The sequence below is a fragment of the Barbus barbus genome (genome assembly GCF_936440315.1).
Source record: "Barbus barbus genome assembly, chromosome: 9".
NCBI classification, from domain to species: Eukaryota; Metazoa; Chordata; class Actinopteri; order Cypriniformes; family Cyprinidae; genus Barbus; species Barbus barbus.
The window spans coordinates 3,225,661-3,243,295 of NC_136737.1; the positions used below are offsets into that span (position 1 = coordinate 3,225,661).

Sequence of the window (17,635 nt, forward strand, 5' to 3'; positions counted from 1 at the left end):
ATTATGAAAATGCTATAGTGAACCTTTCCTTGATTGTTTACAGTTTAATACAAGTTTACTCCTATAATTTGCTCATAGTGTCATGGGGCGTAGGACAATTAACCATTGTTTTATTATTTTTGTTATTTATTATATTTTTTGGTGGATTGATTACTAGAGCTGGGTAAAAAAATAAAATAATAATAATAATATATATATATATATATATAGATAGATAGATAGATAGATAGATAGATTTTTAAATTGTAATTGATTCTCATTTTTACAGAACAATATTGATTCTTAAGACTTGATTAGCCTGTTTTCAGTTAATAAACTGAAGATTGTAGCGCACCTCCCATAAATCGCAATTGGCTTTGTGCTTATTATGTCCATTTTATTGAAGTATTCAAACAATAAATACCGTTTTGGCGCTGTTTAATGTGGAGTGACATCACCGTGGCGTCTCAGTTCAAGAGAAGCGGCAGCACAAACTGATTTTCACCGCCGCTTTAATTTCAGCACAAAATAAACATGAATAATCATCCGAAGGTATGTTAAAAGGAGGAGGCTATAACTTACTGAAATCCAATTCCTGTCTCATGTAATCGCTCAGTGTTTCAACCGCGCAAAGACATCAATATAACAAATGGTAAACATTATGTCATGTAATGTCACATTAACCTCAGAAAAAAACATATTCGGTCACCTTGTTAGTCAGTTAGAAAACATTACTATAGAGAGGAGCATTTTGCTGAATGTATGCATCATATGACATTTTCATTATATATTTTTTTCTGTTCTTCAACATTTAAATTCTGTTCAAATAAACAGCCACTATTTAAATACTTATATTTCAAAAAATTATCGGGAGTATAAATATAATTATGCAGTTGTAATTGAGTGTAATTTAAGCGATTGTTCACAAAGTTATTTTTAACTTTCGATGTTATAGTACTGAAGTACCACCTGACTCTCAAGTATATTTGACAGAATTAATTGAGATTTTTTTTCCTTGAGAAAATTTGTCATGTACTCTACCTGATACATATCCAAAATAATCGATATCGAATGGAATCGGAAATTGAATTGAATCACAAGCTTGTGAATCAGAATCGAATGGAATTGTGAAATTTGTGTCAAAACCTAGCCCTATTGATTTCTATTTGTAAAATTACAGTTTTACTACAAAATCATGGTTATACAATTTAGTGTTGCAACCATTGTCAATTTGTGGTTACCATGGTTTAACTTCAATAACCATTGTTTTTTCTTATATCTTTTAACTTTACATTTTTCATTAGATTTTTTTGTTTGTTTGTTTTTTACTGAGATTTATTTTTTGTACTTGAATTTCAGTCCTGATGGATGAGAACAATGAGGATGAAGAACTGAATGAAGCGGAGGAGAAACACCATCATGTCGAAACTGGAGAACAACCAGAGGTGAGGCCAAAAAAATCTTTCGCCTGCCCTCAGTGTGGAAAGACTTTCAACTACAAACACAATCTTCAGGTTCACATGAGAGTTCACACTGGAGAAAAGCCATTCATGTGCGATTATTGTGGAAAGAGTATCAAATACGAGAGAAACTTCCAAGAACACAGACGAACTCATACTGGAGAGAGACCCTATTCATGTATTCACTGCGGAAAGAGTTTTGCTAATAAAAAAACCTTTAAGATCCACACTAGGATCCACACTGGAGAGAAGCCATTCACATGCGATCTGTGTGAAAAGAGATTCACACAGGCAAGAGCTCTCAAATCGCATCTGCGTTCTCACTCTGGAGAAAGACCATTTCACTGCGATCAGTGTGATAAAACATTTTTTACAGCATTATCCCTGAGAAAGCACTTGAAAATCCACACGCAGGAGAAACCTCATGTGTGTTTGTTGTGTGGAAAAGCTTTTACAGAGCTTGGTTCTTTAATAGTTCACCAGAAAAGACATGACGGTCTGAAGAATCACATATGCGGTGAGTGTGGGAAGTCGTTTATTACGAATAGTGAACTGAAAGTGCACCAGAAAGTTCACAGTGGAGAAAAACCTTTCCAGTGTTCATACTGCGACAAGAGATTTAATCAAACCGGACATCTGAAAACACATGAGAGGATCCACACCGGAGAGAAACCGTATCACTGCACTCCATGCGGGAAGAGCTTCAGTCAGTTTGCTTCTCTTCTCAGGCATAAAAACACTAATATCTGCAATAAGTTGCAAGGTTTTGACAAAACCTGATTATACATGTTACCAGAGATGATTCGAAAGTCATTAGACTGATTGCAGTGGTGTTGGAAGCTATGTATGTAACTTATATCAACCTATGTTTAAAGTGACATGAAATCATAATGTACGCTAGTGAACAATTCATGCATGCATGTTTTTAATCAAAATGTCATAACTTGCTGCAGTTCATCCAATTGCTTTGAGATCCAGCACAGTTCATTGTTTGCAGGTACGTCTTCAAGTGTTTCTATGCTTTTATATAATTCTTTCTCTGTTTGGTGTTATAATATTATTTAAATATGTTGAATTTGACATTAAAATTTGTTTTATTTTAGAGTAACCAACAGAAATTTGGGGTGAGAGGAATTTTTCAAATGATTTGCATTCTCAAGACTTTTGCATTACTTTACAGCTTGCAGTAGTTCATACAGTAGGTTCACATTGGAGGGTTCATAGAGTTTTATTTTGAACTTGGACTCAAATAAAGAAATACGTCAGTGATTAGTTCAAGGCACGGTTTTGGGACATTCTGAAATGCTTAATGTGGCTTAATGTTTTAAAACAGTGACATTGGAGGACCAAATTCCATAATGATCAATTCTGATAAAATTATTTGGCTAATATTAAGAACCTTATTAATAATATTAGCCTGCTATTAATAAATCACCTGCTCGTTAAGCTTCTGAAACGCATCAAAATCCACGCTGGAGGCCAAACAGACTCGTGTCCCCAGTGCGGAAAGCATGTGGGTCATACAAAATACAGCAAAGATCATATGAGGATCCATACGGGAGAAAAACAATCTCCCACGATTGTTGATTGACAGTAGTGTTTTAACTTAGACCCGCCCTGAGTGAGCGGTCAACACTCCGACACCGGAGCAGGAGTACACAAAAATGGCTCCTAAGCATAGGGTTGCCACCTGTCCCTTAAAATACGGAATCGTCCTGTATTTAAAGCTAAAATGTGCGGGACGCGATTTGTCCTAAATTTTACAAATGTCAACACATAGTTGAATCAACAAATAAGTATTTTGCACTGTTTATAATACTAATAGCAATTATAATGAAATCAATTTCATAAGAGGTATTAGAGAAGCTCATTTGCGCGTAATTGCATTTTGGCATCTTTGTTTTCATAGTGACACACCTGCCCTTTGAACACCAGGCTTTCCAGATGTAAGGCTGAATGGGAAAGTTATCAATGGGTCTGTCCAGTAACTAATGATGAATGCGCAGTTTGCAGAGAAACATTTCAGTTGATCACGGTGAACTGTGACTTAAAGGGACAGTTCACCCAAAATTTAAAAAATGCCATCGTTTACACACCCATAAGATGTTACAAACCTGTAATAATTTCTTTCTTTTGTTGAACATAAAAGAAAATACTTTGAAGAATGTGGGTAACCAAAGAGTTTCTGGTCCCCAATGACTCTGATAGTATTTTTATTTTTAGTTACTGAGGACCAGCAGTTGTTTAGTTACCCACGTAAGTATCTTCTTTTGTGTTCAGAAGAAAACAATACTTTATGCAGGTTTAGAACAACCTGGGTAAATTATGACAGAATTTTCATATTTTTAAAGTGACAGACACATCTGTGCTTCAAGGTAGTATGCCTATTGTTTTACTGAAATTTGGATAGTCTGTTAATATAATATTCTATAGTCTGTTAATATAATAAGGGGCCAAGCACCAAAGGTGCTTAGGCACCTATTGTAATCGTTAGCGTTCTTATTCTTCTTCCGTTTCTTACACCGAAAGTCAATGGCAGCTCATAGAACCGATTGCGGGAAAGTTGTAAAATTTGGCACACTGATAGATGATAGTGTCATATAGTAACCACAGCAAATTTGGAGTCTCTAACTCAAACTCTCTAGCGCCACCACTTGTCCAAAAATTCAATTTTGAAATGCTAATAACGTTTGAACCGTAAGCCACACAATGAAAATTCCCTTTTCTTCTGAATCCTTGGCTAAAGCCGAGTCAAAAAAAGTCAAAAATAAAAAAATCGTAAGGTTTAGTTTTGTTGCTATCTTCAATTGTTCGTAAAACTTGCTTTGTCGAGCTCGTCCTAGACGATTTGGCTGATTCTCACCAAAATTGGCTCAAATCATCTACAGACCATGGAGGCAAAAAGTTAAGGAAATCAAGTCGATTCGTCCAAGCATTCTCGAATACCACACTAACGAATTTGCCGAAAGCACGCAAAACCGGATCTGAGTCTATATCTCCGCAAGGGTTTGGCTTATTGACATGAAACTTGGTGTGTGTTATACCAAGCATGACCTGAGGCGACCTGCAGTGTTTCGGCGCTGTGCCACCTAGTGGTCAGGAGATATGAAAAATGCATATTTTTGCTTATAATGAATGGTTTTGCCAAAAATCCTATAAATGGTCTCTTTAGATTCGGTGCATCATGCCGAGTCCAACCATATCCAATTTTCCCATGTCAGCCATTTTGGGCGTTGGCCATGTTGAATTTTGTAGTAAAAGGCTATATTTTACGAACGAATTAACGTATCGTTACGAAACATGGTATGGGTCATCAGCACGATGCCCTGAAGGAGCTTGAGAAGTTTCGAAGCAGCGCCACCTAGTGGTAAAATCAAATTTTCACATGCTTATAACTGTGAGTGGGGTTGACATATTTTCAAAGAAGTCACCTTTTTAGACTCCTGAATCGTTGCCGAGTTCATCGATATCAAACTTGCCAGATTTTGGTTTGTGCTACGTTGCACTGAAGCGCTTAAAAAAACATTTGCCAGTATCTTAGAAACCGTTACTCTGATCGACTCGAAACCACCATAGGAAGTTCGGAAACTTAGCATCCCGGTTCAAAATGTCAATGCCCAATTGCCAAAATTTTGATAGTAAATGGCACAAAAATGCAAACAAAGTCAACAGTCAGTCATTTTTATCTACTTACACACAAATATGTCTATAACTCCAAACCAAAATGAGATATTTTCACCAAAATTGACACACATATGTATGGGCAAACTCTAAGGACACGTAAACAATTTGGTGGGATTGTGCCTCTTGGTGGCGCTATAATTGAACAAAACATGAAATTGCCATTGACTATAATGGGGTATTATGATTAAAAATGCTATTTTTTACGAATGCATTGGTGTACCTTTCCGAAACTTTATATGTACCATGGAGACCATTACCTGAAATTACTCAAAATGTTTTGAGACAGTGTCACCTTGTGGTCAAAAGTCATAATTAAATTTCAAATAAATGCTTATATATTTCTGTTAATTTTGCCTATTGTAATGAGACTGGTATTAATTGATTCCTTGGGTCATGTTGAGAGCAGTGATATCAATGTTGTCTTCGTCAGCTAAACTTCCTTTCTGCTCTTTTAATTTTCTTTAAAAACCTACTTTTTCAAACTCCTCCTGGACCGATGGTCCGATTTTCACCAAAATCGAATCGTATCATCTTCAGACCATGCTGACAAACAGTTATGGATTTCGTGTTGATTTATGGATTTCGTTTTGATAGACAAAACAATTTTCACATACCACAACAACGAATTTGAGTTATGATCCCAAAATGACACTTGAGGCCGTATCTCTGCAATACTTTGGCATATTGACACCAATCTTTGTGTGTGCCATTATCAACTCACTCAGAACACACCACATCGATTTGATGACGCTGCCACCTGTTGGTCAAAGGTGAAAAGTCATTCAATCATATTACTGGTAGTTTTAAATGATTTTTCAGCCATTTGGACTACAATAATCTTAAAATGGCTTCAATTACTCATTTCTGCAGTTGGTCTGATGCCCCGTGCTATGCTTAGCTTCTTGTTTTGCTGCTGATGTGCTTGTCCCCGTCATTGCTGCTTGCAGCTATATTTTTACCTTTGTTTTTGAAGGGAATGCATCCTCCGATCTGCATAAATGCGTTTATGTTGCATGAATTACTCGTGATCCAGCCTCACCTACAGAAGAAGTTAATATGAGGTACTTTTATGAATCTTTGCAAATCGCCTCTCCTAACATAAGAGAGGGGCGGGATCAGCAGAGCTCATTAGCATTAAAGGAACATGCACTAAAACAGTTTGCTGAAAACAGAGCTTTTTTTGACAGGGTAAAAAGGGTATTGTTTTACATTAAGACCCTAAAGAATCATATCAACTTGTGGAAAATGAGCATCCGATGACCCCTTTAAAGAAAAAGGGACATTCTGAACACAGCTTGCCTGAACTGTGATCGCTACAGGATTGCCTTGTAATCTATGGTGGGTTAAAATAACTATTTTCTGATTTGTCACAACCCTTTGTTTAACGATCAATTGATATCGATTTATATCAGATAAATCAAATTTAAAACATTAAGCCACAGTTAAGTACTATTTTCCTTTATTGTGTGTCTCTGGCCTGTGTGCTCAAAAGACTGGGACACTAAAAGCTGTGCCCTAATAAAAAAAAAAAATGAATTAATGGTCCTTTAATTTTACTGGCTGACTTAAATTTCAGGGAGATTTTACACGTTTAATTGAAGAAAATATGATTTTAACAGATAATTTGATTTATACTGACCAAAAGAGTGTTAAGAAATTGTACTATTTGTTATCCTATTAAAATTAAATGATTGTTTATTGTTTCTTAAGTATGTGAATAAATGTAATATTTAACAAACCCTGTATTGTGTTTTAGTCATTGTTATTAGGTGCTGAAGAAATGTTGAATCTGGGTTGCTGTGGTACAGTGAAAATCTAACAATGGAGAAATTCAGTCTGTCTTTTATCTATTATTTTATATAAAGAGTGCAACAAGAATTAACCCAACGAAAATGAATTGGTTTACTAATAAAACAAACAAACAAACAAAAAAAAACATGGTTACTATAGTTAAACCTTGGCAAACACAAATCAACCCTGGTTTTGCTACACTAACCAAAAAAAAAAATGTTTTATTTACTTTACATTTTTAAATTTGAGCCTATATTTGAAAAGGATTGCAAACAGAAACTGTAAAGATAAGTGTGTCAGTCATGTCAGAGTGAGAAGTATGTTTTATTTGTAATTATTAATTGTTTTTTAAATAGAGTGCTGTATCGCTAATAGCAAGCACACATAATAATAATATACATAAAATAAAGTGAGATGATCTGCTGCTGATCCTGAATGGCTTGTTTAATGAGTGTTTATAGTCTGAGGCATCAATATTCATAGAGCTGCTGAAAATCCTCTTTATTTCATGTCAATAGATCCTGTTTTCACCTCATTCATTATGCTGATGACCTCAGATCTGTTAATTGCCACATTAAGCTCATTTTATTGTTGTCAACGAATTTAAGCAAATGTCACTAACAGCTATTGTGACATTACAAGATGTCATTACCATAACTGCATTTATTTCATTAGTCTGATAAACCATGTTTCATATAACACACAAAACTAAAACAATAAACAAAAATAGTTAAAGTTAATTGGCAATTTATTTGTACCTTGCACATTTGTAAAATGAAATTTTCTGTTTATTCTTTTTAATCTTACATTATTTATATGCAGTATCTTTTAAATGTGGGTTTATTTTATATATAAATTTTAGAGTTGGCCAAATAATTAATCACACTTAATCTCATCCTCAATAAAAGTATGTGCACATAATATATGTTTGTACTGTGTATATTTATTATATATATATAAATACACACACAGGCATGTATATATTTAAGAATATATTATGTTATGTTTATATATTAAATATATGTATATATATAATATAAATTGTATAAATATATAAGTAAATATTTTCAAAATATATACTATATGTATTTGTCTTTGCATGTGATTAATCACGATAAATCGTAGCCCAGCACAAATTAATTTGCTTGTATATTAATGAATTATAGATATAATTTGTGAGTTACTTTAATTTGCTTAGATAGATTAGATTAGATTAAATTAGATTAGATTCAACTTTATTGTCATTATGCAGAGTACAAGTACAGAGCTAATGAAATGCAGTTAGCATCTAACCAGAAGTGCAAGAATATAGTGTTTTATATACATATAAGTGCAGAGTAAATGAAGATATGATTTACAGAATGTACAGTGGAATTGCTATATACAGTATTGAGCAGAGTATATACAGAATATAAATAGGAATGCAATGTAGGGATTGTATGTACATTATGAACAGAGCAATGTAGGATTATATACATTATGAACAGCAGAAACGTGAGAACAGTGGTAATAAATAAATACAGCTGGATGAGTGTGCAAAGTATTGATAGAACAATATATTCTATGCAAAATAACAGTAGTGCAATATTATGGAAATAGTTTACTGTGCTTTGTATAGTAACAACTTTATACAGTTTATAGTGTAATAACTTTAACAATGTGCAGACTGTGCAAAATATGAGTAGTGCAAATGCATGTGTGTAAAGTACTCAGTAATAAGCAGGTGCAGGTTAGATTGGTGGTGTGGCGTTCAGAAGTGTCACAGCCTCGGGGAAGAAGCTCTTCCTGAGCCTACTAGTGTGAGAGCGTAGGCACCTGTAACGCCTGCCGGATGGAAGGAGGGTGAAAAGTCCATGGTTAGGGTGAGAGGCATCCTTGATGATGTTTCTTGCCCTGCCCAGACAGCGCTTATGATAAATGTTCTCAATGGAAGTTAACTGGGTGCCGGTGATCCGTTGAGCAGTTTTCACCACCCGCTGGAGTGCTTTGCGGTCAGATGCGGAGCAATTGCTGTACCATACTGAGATGCAGTTCGTGAGTATGCTCTCAATGGTGCAGCGGTAGAATTCCACAAGGATCCTGGGATTCAGGTGAACTTTCTTAAGGCTCCTTAAGAAGTAAAGGCGCTGCTGTGCCTTTTTGACCAGAGTGGAGGTGTTATGGGACCAGGTGAGGTCATCAGAGATGTGGATGCCAAGGAACTTGAAACTCGACACACGCTCCACTACAGCTCCGTTGATGTAGATGGGTGTGTGTGCATGACTCCTAGTCCGCCTAAAGTCCACAATGATCTCCTTTGTCTTCTGGGTGTTTAGTTCTAGATTGTTGGTGGCACACCACACAGCCAGGTGCTGCACCTCATCCCTGTAGGCTGACTCATCGGCATCCTTGATCAGACCTACCACCGTGGTGTCATCTGCAAATTTGATTATGGTGTTGGAGCCATAAACAGGAACACAGTCATGGGTGAAGAGGGAGTACAGGAGAGGGCTCAGTACGCAGCCCTGTGGCACGCCGGTGTTCAGGGTGATGATGGAGGAGGAGAGGTTATCTAACTTAACGGACTGAGGTCTGTTAGTCAGAAAATGTAGAATCCAATTGCAGATGGGTGTGCTGATTCCAAGCTGGCTGAGCTTGGAGATCAGCTCGGAGGGGATTACAGTATTAAATGCAGAACTGAAATCTATGAACAGCATTCTCACATGTGTGTTTTGACTGTCCAGGTGGGTGAGGGCAGAGTGAAGTGCTGTTGAGATGGCGTCCTCTGTTGACCTATTGTGGTGATAGGCAAATTGGAATGGGTCTAGTGTAGCAGGGAGACAGGATTTTAAGTGGGATGCAACCAGTTTCTCAAAACACTTGGCAATGATGGGGGTGAGTGCAACAGGACGGAAGTCATTAGGGACCGAGGCAGTGGAGTGTTTCGGTACTGGTACGATGGTGGAGGTTTTGAAGACAGTGGGGACAGATGTTTGGGCCAGGGACAGATTGAAAATGTCCGTGAAGACCTCAGCTAGCTGCTCCGCACAGGCTTTAAGCACACGACCAGGTATTCCGTCAGGGCCAGCTGCCTTCCGCGCATTCACCTTACGCAGAGTGGAGTAAACATCTGATGTGGAGAGTGTGAGAGGCAGTTTACTGGGTTGATACTCAGCTTTGAGTGAGATCTCATTATTTTGATCAAAACTAGCATAAAAGTGGTTGAGCTCGTCTGGGAGGGAGGCAGAGCTGGAGGGGGGCACAGAGTTAGGTGGTTTGTAATCTGTGATGGATTGTATGCCTTGCCACATACGCCGGGGGTCTGAAGAATTGAAGTGATCTTCAATGTTCTGTTTGTGTGTGAGTTTGGCCTGGCAGATACCCTTCCTCAGGTTGGCTCTGGCTGAGCTGTAAGCCTCCTGGTCTCCGGACCTGAAGGCTGCATCTCTTGCTTTGAGCAGGAGGCGAACCTCTCTGTTCATCCAGGGCTTCTGATTGGGGAAAATGTTTATTTTTTTGTGTGTGGTCACTCTGCTCACACAGCTGTTGATGTGCTCCATGACAGAGTTGGTATAAATGTCAATGTTAATCTGAGAGTTTGTGGTGGCCTGGGCAGCAAACTCACTCCAGTCTGTGTGCTGGAATTGATGTTGAAGAGTGGAGTCAGCACCTTCCAGCCAGATTTTAACAGTCCTTATTGTAGGTTTCACACGTTTGATGACTGGGGTATACTTGGGGAGCAGGAACAAAGAGAGGTGATCAGACTGACCCAGGTGGGGGAGGGGTGTGACTTTGTAGGCATCACTCACATTAGTATAAACGTGGTCCAATGTTTTATGTCCCCTTGTAGTGCAGGAGACATTTTGATGAAATTTAGGGAGAACAGATCTAAAAGTGCAGTGATTGAAGTCCCCAGCAAAAATAAAGGCTCCATCCGGGTGCAGGGTTTGTAATTTGCTAATAGCAGCACAGAGTTCTTTCATAGCCACGTTAGCATTAGCGTCCGGAGGTACATAAACTGCAGCAGCAACAATGCAAGTGAACTCACGTGGTAGATAGAATGGCCTGCACTTGATAATCAGGAACTCCAGATCAGCAGAGCAGTAGGTATCAACAATGACGGAGTCTTTACACTATTATTTATTTACATAAATGCATACTCCACCACCCTTGTTTTTACCAGAGGTTGCTGCTACTCTGTCAGCCCTGAAGAGAGAGCGTCCATCCATATGCACCACGCTGTTTGGGACATCGTTGCAGAGCCATGTTTCAGTGAAGAACATAACATTACAGTCCATAAGCCATTTCTGTGTGAGGGTCCAGATCTTTAGTTCGTCCATCTTGTTCATCAGAGACCGTACATTGGCAAGGAAGATGCTGGGCAGAGCTGGTCGATGTGGGTTTAGCCTTAGCTTAGCACGCAGCCCTCCACGCTTTCCCCGTCTTTGTTTACGGTCTCGACGCCGAGCACTTCCGGCCGGTACGAGTGATCCGCTTGTCCGCGGTGATCTCAGTAGCTCCGGCGGGAGTTCGCTGAAGTCGAAAGGATGATCTAAAACTATGTTGGAACACTGTTTGTTGATGTCCAAAAGTGACTGTTTAGTATAGCTGTAGTTCGCATAGCTGAATCGCGCGAACACGAGTGAAATAACCAGGTAAATTAACACTATTTTCCTAAATCTGGTAAGACGCTGAGCCTCGCGATGTGTTCGCGCCGCCATCTTGGGTCTTGTGTGATAGATAGATAGATAGATAGATAGATAGATAGATAGATAGATAGATAAACATAAATCATTAAAATGTGTGAATTAGTGCAGAAACAAACTCAGTAACTGATTTATCTTTAATTTTACCAGATCTGCTCCTTCTCCAGTGAAGCTCCTCCCACAACAATCTCACCTTCAGTGAAGCTCCTCCCACAACAATCACACCTGCAGTGAAGCTCCTCCCACCACAATCACACCTGCAGTGAAGCTCCTCCCACAACAATCACATCTTCAGTGAAGCTCCTCCCACAACAATCACACCTTCAGTGAAGCTCCTCCCACTGCAGTTCAGCAATAAATGCTGGAATATTCTCATCAGTCTACAAGTGGAGACGAGCATCAGAGCATCAGGAAGAAGTGAAATCTGCAGAGACAGAGTTTATTGAAGGACAGAGAGAACATGAGAGATCCAGAACCCTGCAGAATGAAACACACTGAAGAACAAACAGGTTGGTGTTTATTCTTGATTCCTCATCAGTGACACTGAAGAACAATTAAAAATGAAGAAATGGAATGAAAAATATTGGTCAGTTGAATTAGTTTAAATTAGTTATTAATTGCTTAATAAGTTTTTATTACAGTACATTAATGCTAATATTATGTTAATAATATACTATTATAATTGTGGAGTTGATCAAGCATCGAGTAGTTTTCACTACAGAAACATTGGATCAGTGTCTGTATTTTTTAATATAGATAATTGTATCTTATTTTGTAAAAGTGTGTCAAAATGATCATAATTTGGATTAACTGTTGTCTGCTTTCTCTTCACATTTCTCAGATTTTTTAATTATTTATTTATATTGTAACCTTTTCAACTTTAATTTCAGATCTAATGGAGGAGAAAAAACATCATGTCAAAACTGGAGAAAAAACTCACTCACAGACTGAAAGGGTTTCTTTACTGAAAAGAAGAGACAAGAAAAGTTTCACCTGCACTCAGTGTGGAAAGAGTCTGACAAGCAAACAGTATCTCAAACTTCACATGAGGATCCACACTGGAGAGAAACCATTCACATGTGATCAGTGCGGGATGAGTTTCAGACAACAAGGACACCTTAAGAGACACATGAAGATCCACACTGGAGAGAAACCGTTCACATGTGATCAGTGCGGGATGAGTTTCAGACAACAAGGACACCTTAAGAGACACATGATCATCCACACTGGAGAGAAACCGTTCACATGTGATCAGTGCGGGAAGAGTTTCACACAATCAGCACAACTTAAGGACCACGTGAAGATCCACACCGGAGAGAAACCATTCAAATGTGATCAGTGCGGGAAGAGTTTCACACGATCAGCACAACTTAAGGACCACATGAACATCCACACTGGAGAGAGAATGCATCCATGTGATCAATGTGGAAAAACATTTTTGTGGGCTTCAGGCTTGTATAGACACCTGAAAGTTCATTCAAAGGAGAAACCACATCTATGTTCTTTCTGTGGAAAGAGTTTTTCACAACTGCAGAATTTAAAACTACATCAGAAGATACACACTGGTGTGAGAGATTACATGTGCTTTGAGTGTGAGAAGACTTTTACTACAGCTGAACATTTGAAACTGCACCAGAGGATCCACACTGGAGAGAAACCTTACAAGTGTCCACACTGTGACAAGAGATTCAGTCAGTCATCACATCTGAAAACACATGAGAGGATCCACACTGGAGAGAAACCTTACAAGTGTTCACACTGCAACAAGAGATTCAGTCAGTCAGGAGACCTGAAATCACATGAGAGGATTCACACTGGAGAGAAACCGTATCACTTCACTGCATGCAGGAAGAGTTTCACTCATTCATCTTCTCTAAGCAGTCATAAAATAAACAATCACATGAAGTAGTTCATCTTCTTTCAAGTGCGACATTGCATTTCTGTCCGTCGTAAGCAGTGACACGACCAAAAAAACAAAACTATAGTTATAGTGAAGACCAGCAGTTTCATCTGTGAGATTCAGATCAGTTCAAAGATGGAGTTCATCCACAAAGAATAATACCTAAAGATTTATTTTTTATTATGCTTTATTATGAGTTTAATTTGATGTTCTCATAAGACATATTACTTGCAGTTTGTTTATACTTTTATGAAGGTTCAAACTGTTCTTGTTCAAAAAGTTGAAAAGAGGTTGATTTATTTTTTATTTCATCTTCGATGCTGTTTTTATAACAACTGGTTATTCTTCCACTTGTGGTGTATTTTAGAAAATGCAGATGTAAGATAGACTGCCATTTAGCTTGCAACTGACTGCTTCTTCACTTTTACTCTCTTGAGATGCTTTGCTATATTGTTAGTCAATAAAGAGAGAGATCTGTTTCATTCATTTCAGCTTTTGCTTCTTACAGTTGCTTAAACTTTTATTGTCCATTTGTCTGCTGATTCTTTTTACATCAAGAATGAACAATTTCATAATTTTAGTTACATCCAAGCGCTTCACTTCACTTAGTCAAGCAGAGCTTTGGGTCCGAGCCTCCATTGAGGACAGCAAGCCAAGTTTGTTTACTATTAACCATCAGGACAGGATGGGCAAGCGAACTCATGAAATGCCTAATAAACTATATTTCAGCTCACACCTGACTGTCTTTTTGACAGAGTTTTGCAGTTTTGAACAGAATTTGGCGCGTTTTTGATCATCTACCGTTGATTTCGAAGATAGGCAGCAAAGGACACATTTACAAAGAAGTAGACATCACCACACAATAGACAAACGTAAAACATAATTTTCTAGAAAAAAACAATGCAAATCCTAGTCAGTTATTAAAACATGTACACTGTTCTTTATAAACAGACTTTTAAATATTTTTACACGTAGCTAGAGATGGTACAGATTCCATATGTAACATACCTTGAAACTCATTCCACACATACGGAGCATAATTAGAAAAAGCAGAACGACCTTCCTATGTATGAAAAAACGGCATCTTAAGTAAAAGTTTATCTGTTGATCTGGTATTATAAATATTTGTGCAGTATGTCAGCAACCTAGATATATACTCTGGCAATTTACCCACTAAAGCTTTTAAAATAAAAATCAACATATGTTTTTTCTCCTTAAGCACAAGGAAGTCCAGTTTGTCATTTCAAATAAATTACAGTGATGTGTACGGACACTTGTACCAGTGACAAATCGTAAAGCAGCATGATAAACTACATCCAGTTTTTTCAAAACAGTCTGAGGTGCATGCATATAAATTATATCACCATAATCCAATACTGATAGAAGAGCACTTTCTACTAAATGTTTTTGAGCATCAAAGGAGAAACACTTTTTTAAACTAAAATAATAACCTAGCATTGGTCTCAAGACTATCGATATGAGAACTGTAAGTCAGCTTATCATCGAGCAAGATGCCAAGATATTTGTAAGATTCAACCCCTTCAATCTCTGTACCATTTAAAGTTTGAATCACAAAATAATTTAATGGTAATCTGGACCGAGTAAAAATCATGTATTTAGTTTTTTTAGCATTTAACACTAATTTTAATTTACCAAGAGAAGTCTGAAATGAACTAAAAGCATTATGTAAAGAGTTCATTGCCTCTTTTAAAGATGGAGCCATAGTGTAGAGAATAGTATCATCTGCATAAAAGTGTACATTTGCTGGCTCGACTCCTTTACCAAGTTAATTTATATAGATAGAAAATAAAATGGCCCCAAAACTGATCCTTGAGGAACACCTGTCTTCACTATTAAAGGAGCAGAAACATAATTATCTATGGACACAGATTGAGTTCTTCCAGTCAAATAATTGGAGAACCACTTCAACAATATATCGCTAAAACCTACACATTTAAGCCTTTGCAACAAAGGATCCTGATTTAAGGAATCAAATGCTTTTGATAAATCAATAAAAAGTGCAGCACATGATTTTTTTATCATCCAATGCAGTTATTATATCATTAAGTCAAGTCAAGTCACCTTTATTTATATAGCGCTTTTTACAATGCAAATTGTGTCAAAGCAACTGCACAATATCAAAAAAGGAAAATAATGTGTCAATAAGTTTAAATAGTGTCTTTGCAATCAGGTCGATGATATCGCTGGAAATGAAGCGTCCCCAACTAAGCAAGCCAGAGGCGACAGCGGCAAGGAACCAAAACTCCATCGGTGACAGAATGGAGAAAAAACCTTGGGAGAAACCAGGCTCAGTCGGGGGGCCAATTCTCCTCTGGCCAAACAAACCAGCAGTTCAGTTCCAAACTGCAGCAAGTCAGATTGTTCAGCTGGTTCCAGTGGTCTTTCCCGATGGCTGTCTAAGTGGCGGGGTCCTCAATGGGGATCTGTCTCTGGCGCTCATCCAGGTGTCTGGCCTCCGCCTACAATCAGGGCCACATACGTCATCTCCCGGCGCTGATCCTCCATCTCAGGTGTTCGGTCATCTCAGATCATGCAATGGTTGGATCCAGACTGAAGTTCTGTAATTCCTAGCTAACATCCCGTGGCAGAAACGGAGAGACAAGCAGAGACATGATTAGCATAGCTAATTAGTGACTGACATTGTAGCAGTTATAGTACTATGTCCCTGTCTTAAATCTGAGTTTGACATAAAATATTATTAGCTGACAAATAGTACTTTAACTGTTAATTTACCATAGATTCAAACACTTTAGCTGTAACAGACAATCTTGAAATAGGCCGATAATTATCCAATACAATGGAGTCTCCACACTTCAGTAATGGCCGAATAATCGCTGACTTCCAAGAATTTGGTATGAGACCACTACTTAAACTTAAATTGAAAATAGAAGCAATTAAATATTAAATCTGCAGCTATTTTTAAAAAGCAAGGCTCTATTTGATCAGGGCCAGCAGACTATTTACAATCAAGACGTATCAAGGCTTTATGAACCTGAGACAGGGAAATAGGTAGAAAATTAAAAACATTTCTTACACAACTTGAAGAAATGCTCATATCATCCTTACCATCTACATCTACAGAGAAACCAGATGAAGTGATTGAACTTATATTAGTAAAATGTGTATTAAAACCTTCTATTATATTATATTTATCCTTAATTTCTTCATTATTTACGCTTAGAAAATCAGGTGCTGCTGGAGACAACATAGACCCAGTTGAGGATTTTATCAGCTTCCAAAATTTACTAGGATCATTAAAATTTGTATTTATCATATTAAGATAATACTCACTTTTTGGCATTTTTTTGATAATTTTAGTACATTTATTCATCAGTAACCTAAATTGTTCCCAATCACTAGCGCTATTAGTTCTTTTAGCCTTGGACCAAGCAATATTTCTTTCTCTAATAGAAGAAGAAACGGATGTATTGAACCATGGATTGTCTTTACCACGAACTCTAAATCTTCTTAGAGGTGCATGCTTATTAATCAGAGCTAAAAATTTTGTCTTAAAGTAATTCCATGGCAGATCAACATCTGCCATATCACATACATGAAATATGGCAGAAGTTGTAAGTATAACGTCAAGCAATGTGGACTTGTCCATATGTTTTAAATTCAACCTAGCTGGAGAATTGATTAATTGTGACAAATTCAAAGCATCACAAATAACCTTAAATGATTTTGAAGATTTAGTTAACCAGTCCCAGTTCAAGTCTCCCAGCAATACAAAGTCACTGTCTGAAAACTTTTTCATATAGTCCGACAACAATGTTAAAGCTTCATGAGATGCCGATGGTGGACGATAGTATCCCATTACTATAAAATCAGCACCGCTGGAGAAGTGTAACTTAATTACGGACAGTTCAAAACATTTTGGCTTGCTGATGGACTCTATCCAAGTACAGTTGAGTGCCGTTTTGATATAGATCGCAACTCCCCCTCATTTTTTAGCACGATCTGCCCTAAAAATATTTTTTATTTATATTTAAAATATTATATATATCCGTCAATATGAATCATATTGTTTGTAACTGATGATTTCAGCCACGTTTCTGACAGGACCATAATGTCACAATCAGTCAAGTTTGCCCAGACGCGAACTGCATCAATTT

At 37.4% G+C, this 17,635-nt stretch overlaps 2 protein-coding genes across 4 annotated transcripts in view; both read left to right on the top strand.

The window, feature by feature from the left end:
• Window positions 1–17,635, top strand: part of LOC306874505 (uncharacterized protein) — a 36,625-nt gene that overhangs the window by 5,105 nt on the left and 13,885 nt on the right. For 2 of the 3 annotated variants that reach the window (XR_013784636.1, XM_079424615.1), the window contains one exon: window positions 1,339–2,266. Coding sequence is in view for 1 of the 3 variants with exons in the window: in XM_079424615.1 (XP_079280741.1) it covers window positions 1,339–2,219 (881 nt within the window). In the remaining 2 variants the exon portion in view is untranslated. Of the gene's footprint in view, window positions 1–1,338; window positions 6,856–17,635 lie in introns of those variants that run through there. The other variant, XR_013784635.1, reaches the window with a different exon arrangement.
• Window positions 11,923–13,978, top strand: LOC306874506 (uncharacterized protein). Its single transcript, XM_079424616.1, has 2 exons — window positions 11,923–12,108; window positions 12,490–13,978. Exons 1-2 carry the CDS (start codon window positions 12,060–12,062, stop codon window positions 13,506–13,508), a joined length of 1,068 nt encoding a protein of 355 aa, XP_079280742.1. The 5' UTR covers window positions 11,923–12,059; the 3' UTR covers window positions 13,509–13,978.

Bases quoted from the DNA above. Each gene is read 5' to 3' on its own strand.
- LOC306874506 (XM_079424616.1), top strand. From the start codon at position 12,060: ATGAGAGATCCAGAACCCTGCAGAATGAAACACACTGAAGAACAAACA. The intron at 12,109-12,489 runs GTTGGTGTTTAT...CTTTAATTTCAG, and splicing joins ACACACTGAAGAACAAACAG to ATCTAATGGAGGAGAAAAAA.